Here is a 14,755-nt window from a genome sequence, read left to right on the forward strand (position 1 = left end):
GACTTAAGCAGGAGAGGGGATCCAGCGGCTCAAAGTGCCAAGTGTGGGTCGGCGATGGGGTCCTAGGGAGGCCTGCCCTCATGGTGTGGGCTCCTTTGTGCTGACTGGCCTCTGTCTAAGGACAGCTCTGTCTGCCTGACAGCTCATACTCTCCAAGTTCCAAGTCTGGGGAGAAAACAATTTCTTTCCCCAAACTGCTTCAACAAAAATCATGGGCCTGACAGCACCAGCCTCAACTGGACTACCTGTCAATGTCTGGGCTGAACCCTGTGGCTGGGGAGATGACCCACGTGACCTGCTTTAACCTGGGGCCCCTGACTCCCTCTGGCATGGAGGGGTCCCCAAGAGTGGGGACACCCACGGGCAGTTCAGGATGTGTGGATGAGAGCGGTGCACTGGCCAGTGGCCACCTGTGCTCAGCCCAGCTGAGGTAGGTCTCCCAGGAGGCCCCACTCACCCGATAGCCTAACCCTGAGGCTTGAACCCAGAGCTCCACTACCCAGCCCAGGCCAGACCCACTCCCTGTGTTGCCCGTCTATACTGGATCAGGGACTTCCCTGGCAGCCCAGAGGTTAACACTCTGCTTCAAACACAGGGGGCATGTGTTCAATCCCTGGTTGGGGAACTAGGATCCCGCATGCCATGAGGCGAGGCCAAAAAACTCCAAACAAACAAAAAACAACAAATCAACCACAGAACTGCTCTTGCAGTGGGAGGGAGGCAGGCAGAGATCAGGACTGAGTCTTTTTTTTTTTTTTTAATGGCTGCATTTCAAAGAATTGTTTTTTAACTAGGGAAACTCCCAGGAAAGGGCCGCATTAGTCCAACAAAGAGGAGTCTTGACTAGACAGGAGACTTTCCAGACACCTCCAGGTGGAGATCTTTCAGCCCACGTGGGCCAATGGAGACACAGGGACTGGGCTGGGGGGCAGGGGGGGCGCAGGGGGAGGGACACGCAACCCTTCCCCTGCCATGTCCCTGGGCTGGAGTCCCCCACCTGCCCCGACTGGGCACTAAGGCACCTGGGCAGGTAGCACGCGGCCAGGCCCGCCAGGGTGGGGAGCCAGAGCCCTGTACCATCAGCAGGCTGGCGGCTCACAGCCCTCCACCTGCAGCCCTTTGCTCAGGAGGAAGGCGTCCTGCTTGGGATCACGACCCAGGAAGAGCTTCAACATGACACTGGCGTCCTCAGAGCCGCCCGGCCTCAGGATGCAGCTTCTGTAGTCCATGCCGACCTGCCAAGAGGGCGCGGGGCTGGAGGAGGGTCGCGCACCCCTCCCTAGCTCTGAGGGGCTCTCGGCATCACCAGGGAGGAAGGACACCCAGTCTGGGGGTGTGGGGGGCAGCAGCCCTCAGGGCCAAGGGGCCCAGGCTGGCCTCTCACCTTGCCACTCAGGACACCCTCCTGCTTGAAGCGCGTGTGGAACATGTCAGCAGAGTATACCTCACTCCATAGGTAGCCATAGTACTGGGCGTCATAGCCACCTGCCAGGTGGCCAAAGGTTGCAGGCATGTTCGTCCCTAGGATGGACGCAGAGAGGCTCTGGTCGTGGCCCCTGGGCCCCCTCAGGATTTTTCCCGAGAGAAGGGCCTTGAAGCAGCCCCGTCCAAGGCCCAGGCCACAGGAGGGGAACTGGTCTAACACTTCTAGAAAATGGGGGTCTCGTGGGCAACTCACAGAGAAAAATAAGTCTTTGCCCACTTTCTGCTCAAGCTCACAAGGGTTCACCCAGAGCACCTTACAAGGTTGGCTGCTCAGACTCTGATGAGTCAGGGCTCACCGTGGACAGTGGGGAGCACACTGGTTACCGCACTCCCTGAAGGACATCTTAGAGGCCCACAGAGGAGCGAACGTTATGTATACATCAATATCCGCATGTTCAAACCTCCACTACTCATACATCCGGGTACAAACCCTTTCCTGACCCCCTGGGCTTCTCACAAAGCATGCGCAGAGCCGCCAGCTCACCATGGCCCCCATGCACCACAGCTGGAGCAACAGGCCCAAGGACTGTGGTAGGATGAGCCCAGAGGTCAGTGGCTCCTCCTGGGCCTTGGCTGAAGCCTGTCAAACAGTCCCCACTTCATACGTCACTAGATAACCTTCCCCACCTGGGCAGTGGCCACCACCCTGGCCCCTAAGGCGCCCAGCTGGAGCATGGCTACCTGGCGTGGCGGGGACCCCAAGGATCTCCTGGCACAGGCGGGCGTACTCCTTGGCTGGGTCTGCGGCTGTCTGCGTGTGCAAGGCCTGGTCCACCTTGGCCAGGACGATCTGGCGCAGGTTGAAAAGACCTGGGGGGGGGGGAGGTGGGGGTGGGGAGATGGGGCGCTGGGTGTGTGTCCGCACCCCTTCCCCCGGGGGGAGGGGAGGAAGGCGGTGGGGCGCTGGGTGTGTGGGGTCTGGGCGGCTCCTTCCTCCCCCGTCGCACCTGTATTGGCCTGGCGGGACTTGATGAGCTTGTCCAGCAGCTCCTGAGGGATGGAGCTCCCCGTGCGGTAGTGCTGGGACATCCGGAGCAGAGGCTCTGCCTCCCACACCCAGTTCTCCAGCATCTGTGATGGGGCCTCCACAAAGTCCCGCTCCACATGCGTCCCGCTGAACATGGCAAACTCGGCCTGTGGGGGGCGGGGGGGGAACTGTAGGAGGACCCAGACCCCGACCAACCCGGCATGCAGGGAGGCTGCCGTCCAGCAGGCCACAGCGCCCCTCCCCACCCACAGAGCCTTAGACGCAGCAGATCTAGGTGGCCGGCAAGGGCAGGAGCTCCTTTCTCCTCTTTCCTGCATCTTGACATTCTTTCTGAAGACATAGTACCTGACAGTATGGCTGGAACCCAGGCCTGGCAGACACAGGGCCAGGTGGGCTGAGTGACCTGGCACGTTCTTCCTGGGACCCAGGGAGGCAGTCAGATGCCACTGGCACCTGGGTCACTGGACCCCTGCCTTTGGGTTCCAGCACCAACTGCAACAAGCGTCCTTCTCACAGTCTGTTGACTGCCCCATGTGTGCATTCTCACGTGGCTGGGGGTGATTTCTCTGTTCTAGACGGCGCCCCTAGTGTAGGGCTGAAGTGCTATCCAGTGTCTGGGGAGCGAGAAGGCGGTGAGGTGCTCACGGAGATAGTGCAAGTATCAGATGAGCTTTGTCCAGGTGAGGGTCACAGCCCTGCCAGCCAGGGGCTCAGCATGACTGAACCAACAGCTGGTATCAGACCAGCTGTCATTAAATAGAAACACAGAGCACATGAAGCTGAGTGAGGGTCAGTCCTGAAGTGACTCACGTGACAAAGACTCATGGGAGCCTGGCTCTGCACTGCCTGCAGGGGCGGTGGCTCAGTAACCGCTCCCTCCACATTTACGGCGACTTTATAGCACAGAACTGCCTTAACACTGAGGACAGCTATACTTAGAAAGACGCGATGGCTGCGAGAGAGCCATGAGGGTCACTGGCAGAGCAGTGGTCCAGGGACAGAAAGCCATCCCTGAGTGGATCACAAGGAAGCTGCACAAGGGGAGGGGCGTGAAGGGGGCTAAAGGTGGTGGGGGCGAGGGCTCGGAGACCCCCACCCTCACACCATAAGACCATAACACCAAAATGAAAAGCTCAACTACTAAACTAACAGGAAAAAAATTGAGAAGAAACTCTGTGTCTTGAGTTAGAGAAGAATCTGCAAAACGTGCGAGGAAACATTTAACAACTTCAAAGTCAAAAGATTCTGCTCAGAGGTCCCTCCACACCTGGAAGCATCCCTGAGCCATGAAGAGGAGAGAAGCCCTGACACTCACTACCGTGTGGATGGACCCTGAGAACACGACGCTCAGTGAGAGGAGCAGACACAGAAGGACACACAGGGTGCGATGGGACGTTTCTACTGATGGGAAACGTCCAGAGCAGGCAGATCCGCAGACACAGGGAGTGGGTTCCTGGTTGTCAGGGGCTGGCGGGGAGGGGTTTGGGTAATGATAGCTAAGGTGCATGAGGGACATTTTTGGGGTGATAGAAAATTCCCAGAACAGGGTACTGGCATGGCCACACAGCTTGGTGAGCTGTTCTGAACTGTCCCCTCACGCTCCGAGGCAGCTCGTGTGAGCATGGCTCTCAGGCTGAGGGCTGACCGCGAGAGGGCCAAGCACAAGCACATCTGTTGCCAGGTCCTGGGGACGCACACTCATCCGAGAGGCCCGATGAGGAAAGTCCCTGGGACTTAACACGTAGGGAATCGGCTCTGCTTATGCCTTTACCCAGGGCTCCCAGCTTCCGGAGCCACAAGGACATCCCTTGCTGTTGTTCACACATCCAGCGCATGGGGTTCAGGGATGGAAGCTGGTATCAACCTGCCTATAGACTACCACGCCCTGCCCTCCCCCCCCACCCACCTGGGAGCAGAGCTGGTGCATCACGTGGCCAAACTCGTGGAAGTAGGTCTCCACCTCATCGTGCTGCAGCAGGGAGGGCGCGTCGGGTGTGGGCTTGGTGAAGTTGGCCACCATGGCGGCGATGGCGATCTGGCGGCTCCCGTCCTTCCGTAGGCAGCCTGGCTGCAGGCCAAAGCAGGCCGCATGCCCGTACTTGCCTTCCCTGGGTGGGGACCGGGGACGTGGGGTCAGTCTTGACCGCTGGGGGTGGATGGAGAGGGTGCCCAGCCCAGCCTGGCTGACGGGTCCCCCATGCACACACCGGGGGTAGAGGTCCAGGTAGAACTTGCCGATGAGCTTGCCCGAGGCTGCATCCCGCACGGCATAGAGTGCCACATCCTCATGCCACACGGCCGCGCCCTCCTCCAGCTGGAAGCTGAGGCCCAGGAGCTCCTGGTAGATGCCCAGCAGCCCGCGGGTCACCACCTGCATGGGAAAGTACTCCTTGAGCAGATTCTGGTCCACACGGTAACGCGTCTCCTCCACCTGGTTCATGTAGTAGCGCATGTCCCAGGCGTTGATGCGCCCATCGAAGGCCAGGCCGCGCTGCTCGCACTCCGCCCTCTTCAGCTCCAGGATCACAGCCCGCTCCTGCTCCCCAAGTGGCTTCAGCTTCTGCGCCAGCTCATCTGTGGGTGATAGGGGTTGTGTGAGGCTCAGCTACCTTCCTGGGCCGGCCCCAGCCCCCACCACTCATCCCACATGGGACCCCCAAGGGTGGACGAGTGGGGCTCGCAGGCAGCACCTCGTCCAGCTGAGGTGGTCCTCAGCCCTCACACCTCCCCCCAGGCACCTGGGGCGAGGGGGCGGGGTTACCTAGGAAAGTGGCCACCACCTGGCTGGTCTTGGCCATGTTCATCTCTAGCACATAGTCGGCGTGCGTGCTGAACCCCAGCAGACGGGACTTCTGAGCCCGCAGCCTCACCAGTTCCCTGAGAATAGCGCAGTTCTCCTAGAGCCCAGACGGACAGATAGACGGTAGCACTGGAGCCATAGGCCAGGTGTCCGCGGGAGGGCTCTCAGGTTCCTGGCAGCCATGGCTAATGCCCCCACGACCCCCCCGCCCAACCCCCACTGCCTGGATTTCTTTGCACTTGGTCCTGTTGTAACACATAGTCTTTATAACCAACGGGGCCTCCCTGGGCTCAGGGCTCTGCCAGCACCTGAGGGCTTCACTCAGCCTCCCCAGCTCATGGGACAGACACAGAGCAACACCGACCGGGTTCATTTACAAGGAGAAATAGGCCTGTTCACAACAACAGGAAACCTAACTATACCCGGAGGCTGTCAGCGAATGTCCAGAAGATGAGGGGCTGGGAGCTGGTGGCCAGCAGTGCCGTCTCCACAGCACCAAGGTCCTAACCCAGGACTGCCCCAGTCAAGTTCATGGCCAGGAGAAGGAAGTGCCAACCCCTCCCATCCAGGCCAGCCCTGGGCCTGGCAGACTCAACAGCCCTTGGGGCTGAGCCAGACCCAGGGGCGCTGAGAGGGCAGGCTGAGATTGGGCCCCGCTGGGCACTGCGCAGTGGCGTGGCTCCTTGCCTCCTTGCACCGGCAGTTGAAGGCCTCCTCCACTTTCCTCCGGGTCTCAGGCACATGGCATTTCTTCAGGAGGGGAAAGTAGTGCGGGTACTTGAGTGTGACCTTCAGTTTCTCATCCTCGGTCTTCTCCAGTGAATTTAGAAAGTCTTCAGGAAGCCCTCCTGTGGGGGCCAAATTGGGGTCTCTGAGGGGACTGGCAGGCCGCCCAGCTGAGGTGGGAGGGGTGGAAGCCCCCACGGATGGGAGGTGAGGAATGAGATGGCAGGCTGGGCTTCCCCATGCCCTCTGCATGCGTCTGCAACCCGCAGGAGCAATGTTGAGGGCTCTCCCACCTCAGAGGTCTGCTCCCTCAGGATGCCCTCAGGGAAGGGGAGGTTGAGTTGTGTCCTGTCACCCCAGGTCGGCCTGCACCCCAGAACAGGTGCCACCCTGGGACAGCGTGGACTGCCACCTCCTCCCATGTACTTCCTGGGTGAGAGGTCACAGCAGGAGGTGGAACCTGCCAGGTGGGTTTCCCAGCTCCGGGTGACTGAGGGACCTGGGAGCAACAGCTCCCTGGCAGCCAGACCTCAGTTCCAACCACCCTGCTGGGGCCAGGCCAGGGAGAAGACACAGGGAGCCCAGCTCAGTCCATATCCAACAGGGGGTACTTCAAGAACTACAGGGACACGTCCATTCGAAGGGGCCAAACTGGGACAATGAGCATCTGAAAGTGAGGACAGCAAGGACACCCCCAGTGGACAGACCAGGGCCTGGAAGCCCGTGGATGCGAGGACATGGCTGGGGCTGTGGGGGGCTAGTTCTGACACGCGGGAGGACACCCACTAAGACAGGGACAGGACACGAGCCGATGACTGCGAGGAGCTAGAGCCATTAGGATTCTTGGGAGAAATGACTGATCATGAGGGGAAAACAGCCGACACTACAGAGGCAATGCTGGGTGGAAGTCAGTTTAGCCCCAGGATGGGGACTTAGAAAAAGAATACAGGGTTTTATACATGTATACACGACTCTCTCTAGAGGCTGGGGTGGGGAAGAAAACAGAGACACAGCGCACTACCTACGTTCCTGTAAAGTGACTCTCCAGAGCCTTTCGCAACCCGGAGAAATGACCCGGCACAGCGCCTGCTCAGCTGGGACTGAAACGCTGCCAGGCGGCCACACATGTCCAGCTGCCATCCCAGCCCTGTGAGACCGGTCACCGGGGCTCTGAGTGGCTGTTCCACGCGCTGGGGGTTCACATTCCTGCCCAGGAGGCCAGGCCGAACTAGCCGGGCCCTGAGCTGACAGTGGGCAGAAAAGCAGCCCCATAGCACAGCGGACTCCAGAGGCCTGGGATGGCCCTTTGGCCTGAGAACCTTCGGAGCCACATGGGCCTTGCTTCCTGGGACACAACAGTGGGGACAAAAAGTCAGAGCGGCAGAGGTCAGCGTGATGGACCTGAAGCTCCTGCTCAGGACACAGCACATCTGTGTCCCTGAGTCCCTACTGACCAGAGGCCCAGGCAGTATCACAGCGTATGTGACAGCACCATCGGACCCTCGGGCAGGGTTCACAGGCCATTGCCCACCTGCCTGGATTTTGCAAAATTGTCAGTGTGGGTAAAACGGAAGCAAATCTGTCAACAGGGAAGGCATCTGGAGAGGTCAGAATGGAAAGTGAGGCTTAACTTGAGCTGATTGGGGCCAGAAATGTAAAGCCAGTCATTAGGATGGGTAGGGACCTCATGTGCACCTGCACGCACCCAGCTCCTCGCGTGTGAACGGCAGGAAGGTCGTGTCCTCGTTCAGGTTCTTGTTGAAGTCGATGCACAGGAGACTCAGCTTCTTCTTGATGCTCTTGATTTTCTGATGGAAGAAGACTGTTGTGAGAGTCCAAGGGAATGGAAAGAGTGGGGGTTCTAGATTTGGGGTCCCCCAGGGGTTGTGCTGAGCTCAGATATCTGAAGCCTAGACCCTGGTCCCCTGGTCTTGCTTCCCAGTGATCAGTGAAGGACCTGGAAGCAGGGGTGCCCCATAGAGACCACCACTCTCACAGCCCTGGGGAATCTAAGCTTTGGCCATCTTAAGGGACCTAAACTATTCATTCAGAGTCCCTCTAGTTTTCAGAAACAGAAACTGACCAGCCTGGGTTCAGGAACAAGGAGGAGGGGAGCTGAGGAAAGAGCCGGCTCCCCTGGGCCCTGAGACAGGGTCGGGGCTGGGCCTGGGCATGGGGATGAGGGCCATCACAGGCTAGGCTCTCACCTCCTGTGTCTCCTCTGGCAGGTGTAGCCCGTTCCTCCGGCCCAGTTTGATTAGTCGCTCCAGGTACCTTGATGCCTCGGGTCTCAGCGAGTCCTTCTGGACCTTCTCCTGAAACAAGAAAACCAGAGACAGTGCCAAATGCCTGTAAGGCTGTGGAGAAGCAGGACGTCATCACTGGAAGGAATGTAGGATGATGCGGTCGTGCTGGAAGGGGGTTTACAGGTTTCCTGAAAAGCAAAACTTCCTAACAAAGCAGCTATCACAGGACTCAGCACTGCAGGCCTGAGCACTGACCCAGGAAGCCAGATTCAAGTCCACATAGGACCTTGCGTGACTGGGGACAGCCCCAAACCAAAGCTGCTGGGGGCCCCTCCAGGGCAATGGGTGATGGGGCAGCTGTGTCAATGTTAGGACCCTGCTGTGACACTGACCTGTCACAAAATGTGACTTCAGGGACAACCGGGCAAAGCTCAACTGGGATCTCTTTGAATAATTTCTTACAACTACATGAGAACCTAAAATGGTCTCAATAAACACTTCAGTTAAACACTGCCTGTGCTTTCTGAGGCCCCTGCTCCTGAGTCTGCACAAAATACCCCAGGGCCTTCCTGGTCCCAAGGCAGACATGTCTGGCAGGTTCTAAGAACCACCCCACCAGCCATGCGAGGAGCACCTGCAGTCCCCTGACGTGGGCAGCAGTGCTCAGCCGGCACCGCCAGGGAGGCAGGAAATGCACACACCTGTCACTGGTCCCTTCACCTCACGTGGGAGATGGGACATCCCCTTGAGGTGACCCCAGCAAGGTCAGGGATGTGAGATGACATGTGCGCGTGGGAAGGCCTTGCACGCCTCCCCCCCCTCCCGCTTGTCTCTGTCACGTCTCTAATGTTGCTGTGGTGAAACAGCCCCACTGGCCCCTGCAGGGCTCTGTCCACCTCATGAAGCTGGGGGGCGGGGCCTCCCCATACGGGAGGTCCACACTCTGGCCTTGCCCTCGCTCACCTGCAGCCAGACAATCCTCTGGTACACGTCCTGCCTCATGCTCATTTCCACATCGAACTCCGACAGCTTCTTGTCTGCCTCCGTGCTGGCTGTGCGGATGTCCTTGGAGGGAGAGACGTGCTGGGGGAAGTCAAGGATGTTCCTCTGAACTGAAACGGGGAGACAGTACAAGTGAGAGAATGGCCCTGCAGGGAAATGGGCAGGTGAAGCCCTGGGCGAGAGACAAGCGTGGTTAATCGTCCTCAGGAACTCATGGTCCAGATGGGATGGCACTCAGCTCTGGACACCTCAAGCCGAGAAGGACAGAAACAGGGAACAGGATGAGACCAGGAGAGGCTGAAGGGACTCAGCGCCAGAAAGGGCCCCGGAGGCCCATGGCCATGCTGCAGAGCACCAACAATTTTATACTTCAAGGCACACCATGTGCGTGAGATAGAGGGGGTGTGGCGACTGTGAGAACACACGCTTCCGCTGCGTCACCATGTGACCCACAGCCCCTCTCCCAGGTGGACACCTGAGAGGAGCAGAACACTCTCCACCCAAAAAACTGTCCACATATCATCATAGCAGCGTGACCCATAGTGACCAACAGTGGACACAACCCAGGTATCTGTCAGCAGACGACTGGACACACGTGTGCCTCTGCACATGGGAGCATCACTCAGACATGAAAAGGAGAGAAGCCCTGGCACTCGCTACCACAGGGACAGACCCTGAGAACACGATGCTCAGTAAGGGAAGCAGACACAGAAGGACACACGGGGTGTGATTCCACTGATGGGAAATGTCCAGAATAGGCAGGTCCACAGACACAGAGAGTGGGTTCACACTGTCAGGAAGTGACTGCTAATGGAGAGGGGGGACCTCTTTGAGGTGATGGAAGGTTCTAGAATTAGATACTGGTGATGGCTGTATATGCTAAATACAGTAAAAACCAATGAAATCTAGGCTTCATGTGGGCAGATTACATGGTATGTGAAATGTATCTCAACAGTTCTTTTATACCACTGAGTGGTATACAGTAACTTAGTTGCCCAACCAGGGATTGAACCTGCGCACCTAGCAGTAGAAGCGTGGAGTCCTAACCATCAGACCATCAGGGAAGCCCCCTTCAACAGAGCAGTTTTTTCAAAAGTGTGTACTTTGCAGGGGGGAGAGGGGCCTGAAGTACCATCACGGTTTGGTGACTTCCACGGCCCCAGCCCACTGAGAATATCCCAGGGCTGGTGGGTCAGCTGCACAGTAGACCCTCCAGAGGTGGTGACCTGCTCAGCTGACTGGACCAAACACGAGGGTCTGAGGGGGCCCTGACACCAGCTGCCCGATAGCGAGCCATGAAAAGGACAGAGGCGGCCTCTGTGCATGTGGGATTTGAACGCTGTGACGGCACTGAGCTGACAACAGAACAGCAGAGTGCGGGATTAGCCCAGGCAGCTGGTTGGGCCAAGGGGGCGCGAGAAGGGGCACCAGGCAGGGCTCAGCCTGTACTCAGACAGCCCAACACCCAGCAAAGCAGGGGGAGGGGCTTCCTGGGTGGTCCAGTGGCTAAGACTCCAAACTCCCAATGCAGGGGGCACAGGTTCAATCCCTGGTCTAGGAACTAGATCCCACCTGCTGCACGGCACAGCCAAAAAAAAAAAGGTAAAAAAATAATATAATTTGGTCTACTGAGGGGAGATGGAAAGGCCACAGGAGTGGGGTGGAGGGACTAGATCTTGTCTGGCAGGGTTACACCCAAGGTGGGAATTTGTATCAACCAAGCTCCAGAGCCTCCTGCTGGAGATGAGAGGGAAGACTGAGGTCTGCCCCACCCCAGCAGGTGACTGGAGGGCAAAACTGGCCTATGGGCTCTTGATCCACTGCCTGCACCATGGCCCCCAGCTCTGAGCCCATGGCATACTGGCCTCCATGGGGTGGCCCCTCTGGAGTCTGAGCATGCAGCCGGGCCTGACACACCCAGCGCCATGCAGCATCAGGGACACGTGAGGATCCTGCAGCTGGAGTTCAGGGATTCTAGATGGTTCTCAGAGAAACAGCTTTCCCAGAGATGCAGAGACAGGGGTTTCCCTGGCTTATTGTTCTCTGCCTCGTCAGCCTCTGCAGAGGGGGCTTGGGAGGCGGACTGGGGATCTGTCTGACCACACAAAGCTGTAGGACAGACCCTCATGGGTGAGAGTAGGGAAGGAAAGGAACTCCAGAGTGATGAGAAGGGCGCCCCAGGGCATCAGGTTACTCAGAGCACAAGGAGGTGGCAGGGGGCAGAAAACCAAAGGGGACCAAGTTCAGCCGCTCGGAGGAAACAAACAACCCCTGGGGCTCCAGTTTCAAGGCTGGCAGGTGAGCTGGTCTGATGACACGGCCCCGGGGGATGGTGCAAGTCAGCCAGGCCTGGCTGCCTCCCGCTGACCAGGGCCCACCAGGGGCCCTTCCCAGCCAGCGCCTCTCTCCACTGGGTCCCTGGGAAGAAGGTGGCATTGTCAGGTCCGGGCATGGCTCACCTGTGTAGGACACTTCCACGTCAGCCAGTGCCTTGAGCGTGTTCTCATAGGACACATCCTGGGGCTCCTGGGCGCCCACGCGGTCATACACACGCTTGGTCTGCTCAATGAGTTCGGTGGTAAGCTCGGCAATCTGCTGGGCACTCAGGTCCCATCGGAGGTGGTTCACGGCCGAGCATGGCGCTGCCACGTCCAGGGCATCCCCTGTGCAGGCTGGAACCAGGAGACAGACCCCACACCCAGCAAGTCTGTGTCAAGCCCGCAATCAGGGTCAGAGTAACAGGGCTGGGGGAGACCCCAGGGCTGTGTGTGGACATGTGGCGTGACTGGTCCTCAAGCATAAGGGGATCCTGCCCCCAGGGAACACTGTGGTTGTCACAATCAGGGAGTGATACCACTGCATCACTGGTGTCAGGCATGCTGCTCAACACCCCAAAGTGCCCAGGACAGCCCCCGCAGGAAGACTCAGCTCCCAAAGTCATCAGTGCTGAGCATACACGAGCGTTTCACTGAAAGAACACCTGCCTGCAGGGTGGAACCCCGAGTTCCCTGAATGTGACATGTGTACTGTTACTTTTCTAAAAGAGGGGGAAGCCCTGACAATTAAGACTTCCCTAGCCCCCAGCCCTCCCTGCCACCAAGAGTTTTCTGGATGAGAGTCTGGTGTCTACTGACAACTGTCACTTAAAAATCTTTGGGCAGTGTTCTGTGGTGTACTTGCCTTCACTGGGTTCCAAGACAGTTCTGTCCTCTGCACTCTAGGTTGCCCCATGTCACAGATGGGAACCCTGAGATAGCCTGATCCCATAGCCAGCAAGCGATAAGGATGGTTCGAAGTCAAGCGGCCTACTTCTGCTCCCATGCTGTGAACTAGCAGATGGTGCTCACCCCATCTTTGGGGAAATCTGCACACCCTGTGGTCAGGCCCTGCCCCCTTTTCAGGGCTCCACTCGGGATTAAAGTTCAAACCCTTTATCAGAGTCTACACTTGTGGTTGCCAAACACTGTCACAACTGTTTCTGTCTAGCCCCTGAGCTAAAGGTGATTCTGCTGTGACCAAGAAGTTGTGTGGCCTGCCTGCCAAGTGTAAACCACTTGGCCCTACCCAGACAGGTTCACTGACCCCTGCTCTACTTGGTCCAGACTCTACTGGGTCCAGCACAGCAGGTCTGGCCAGCTGGTTTGGTCAATTTCTCTGTGCCCGGCCACACAGGCTTTCTTTGAGAAGTTTCCTGAGCCTTCCTACAGTTGTCCCCTCTGCCCAGAACCCTACCATATCAGTCTTCCTTTTCACATCCCTTTCTCAGAGAGGCCCCTGATGGCATTCCTGTAGCATCTGTAGGTTGGCAATGGCTATACCTGTCTCAAGTTACTTGAGTTAATGAATAAAGCCTGGGCTTTCCCTCCAGCTGGGTGTAGGACACCTAACAAGCAAGCAGAAGGGGCTGCTCCAGGAACCTTCTACCATGCTTCATTCCCCCGTTCTGGCAGGCAGGAGTGGTGCAAGGCCACATGGTCCTTAACTCCCTGCTTTTCAAAACATTAGGGTGGGGGTGTCTTTGCAGGAAGCTGCTGGTTCAGGCCTGTGTTTGGTGTCTCTGGGCAGCTTTTTTTTTTTTTTTTTTTTTTAACAGTATTATCAACAACACTTGTGGCTGGATCATTCTCTGTGTGGGGCTATCCTGGGCACTGTGGAATGTTGAGCAGCACCCCTGGTCCCCATCCACTCAATGCCAGGAGTACCCCCAGCCATGATGACCACAGATATTCCCAGACATGAGTCCCACAGGAAGACACAATCATCCCAGCTGAGAAAAAAAAAAAAGTCCCTTAAATCAACAGAGGTTAGATTTTTCTGGCCAAATGGCTGCTTCAAACTTAGGGAAAATCTTTGCAGGATAATTTGGATTTCAAGAACTGCAGAGGAGGGACTGTGAGTCTGCACTCAAGTTGGCGGTAAAGGAGGGCTCCAGGAGCTTAGGAAAGGTGGGAGACCTGAGTGAACTGCAATTGTCACGAAAGTCTTTTGGTGGAGCCAGGGTTTGAAAACTTTGAGCAGGCATGTTTGTAAACATTCACTGTCACCTAGATGCCAGGTCTCTGATTTAACAATCCTGCACCAAAGAAAGCAGACTACATTCCTGCCTTCCTGTGGCCTGAATAACCGTAATTATGATTATCATCAATACAATTATCATCATCATTGCAATAGGCTGCAGAGAGAACTGGGGCAGGATAGGTCGGGCAAGGCAAAATTCGAGGTGGCCCTACTCAACATCCTGGGCGACTTCCTAAAACACGGTTGGTATGCAGGTGACATTGCTCCCCTAAAGGAAAACCCTTCTGTGGTGCCCCATTGTGCTTCACATAAAAGGGACCTGCAGCTGTGCCCTAGCCAAAATGACTTACTGCTCCCCAACCGTCTTACTGGTGTGCTTGCCTCCCTCGCGGTTCCCACCACCTGGGACAGCTGCTTCTCCCCACCAAGTCCAAGCTGAATGAAATGCCACCTCCTCCGAGAAGCCCTCCAGGACAGCCCTCCCTAAAGAAGCACCACCAGCCATGGCACCGATCACTGTCTAAAGCCCCCGCTTGTTTTTTGCCTTTCGAACGGCCGGCTATGGAACTAAGTCTAGAACTCTTTTGGAGTCCACCTCAGGGCAGACCCATCCTCAAGAGAAGTAATGGAGTTTGCCGAATGAGCGAAGCGCTGAAAAACCTGGATCATTCATTCGGCAACCGAGGGGGCGGGGTTCCAAGCTCGCCGACCCCCATCCCCAGCCTGGGCCCAGGTCACTCGAGGGTCACTGGCTCCGTTCTAAGGCCCAGGGGCGACCCCGGGGGAGGGGCACGGGGCTCCCGGGTCCGACGAGCGGGGCCACAACCAAGACACAGCCTGTACCTGCAGGAGGCTTCATAGCTGGCGGGTGCGCACTGGCGGCCCCTGCCTCCACCTCGTCCGTGTCCGCGCAGCGGCCAGCAGCCTCCGTCCACTCAGAGATCGCAAATGTCCAGACCGAGGCGCCCGCCGCCCGCGCGCTCGCTGAAT

General features: G+C 57.6%; 1 protein-coding gene across 1 annotated transcript; it reads right to left on the minus strand.

Annotated features, from left to right (window-relative positions):
- Window positions 1-738: 738 nt before the first annotated feature.
- THOP1 (thimet oligopeptidase 1) lies at window positions 739-14,755 on the minus strand. The gene is made up of 13 exons (XM_015095913.4): window positions 14,609-14,755; window positions 11,707-11,919; window positions 9,209-9,357; window positions 8,207-8,314; window positions 7,705-7,807; window positions 5,961-6,121; window positions 5,235-5,370; window positions 4,681-5,047; window positions 4,380-4,581; window positions 2,433-2,619; window positions 2,167-2,295; window positions 1,385-1,521; window positions 739-1,235 (listed from the first exon to the last, which is right to left on the minus strand). Exons 1-13 carry the CDS (start codon window positions 14,622-14,624, stop codon window positions 1,080-1,082), a joined length of 2,064 nt encoding a protein of 687 aa, XP_014951399.2. The 5' UTR covers window positions 14,625-14,755; the 3' UTR covers window positions 739-1,079.

The sequence above is a fragment of the Ovis aries genome, chromosome 5 (genome assembly GCF_016772045.2).
Source record: "Ovis aries strain OAR_USU_Benz2616 breed Rambouillet chromosome 5, ARS-UI_Ramb_v3.0, whole genome shotgun sequence".
Lineage (NCBI taxonomy): Eukaryota > Metazoa > Chordata > Mammalia > Artiodactyla > Bovidae > Ovis > Ovis aries.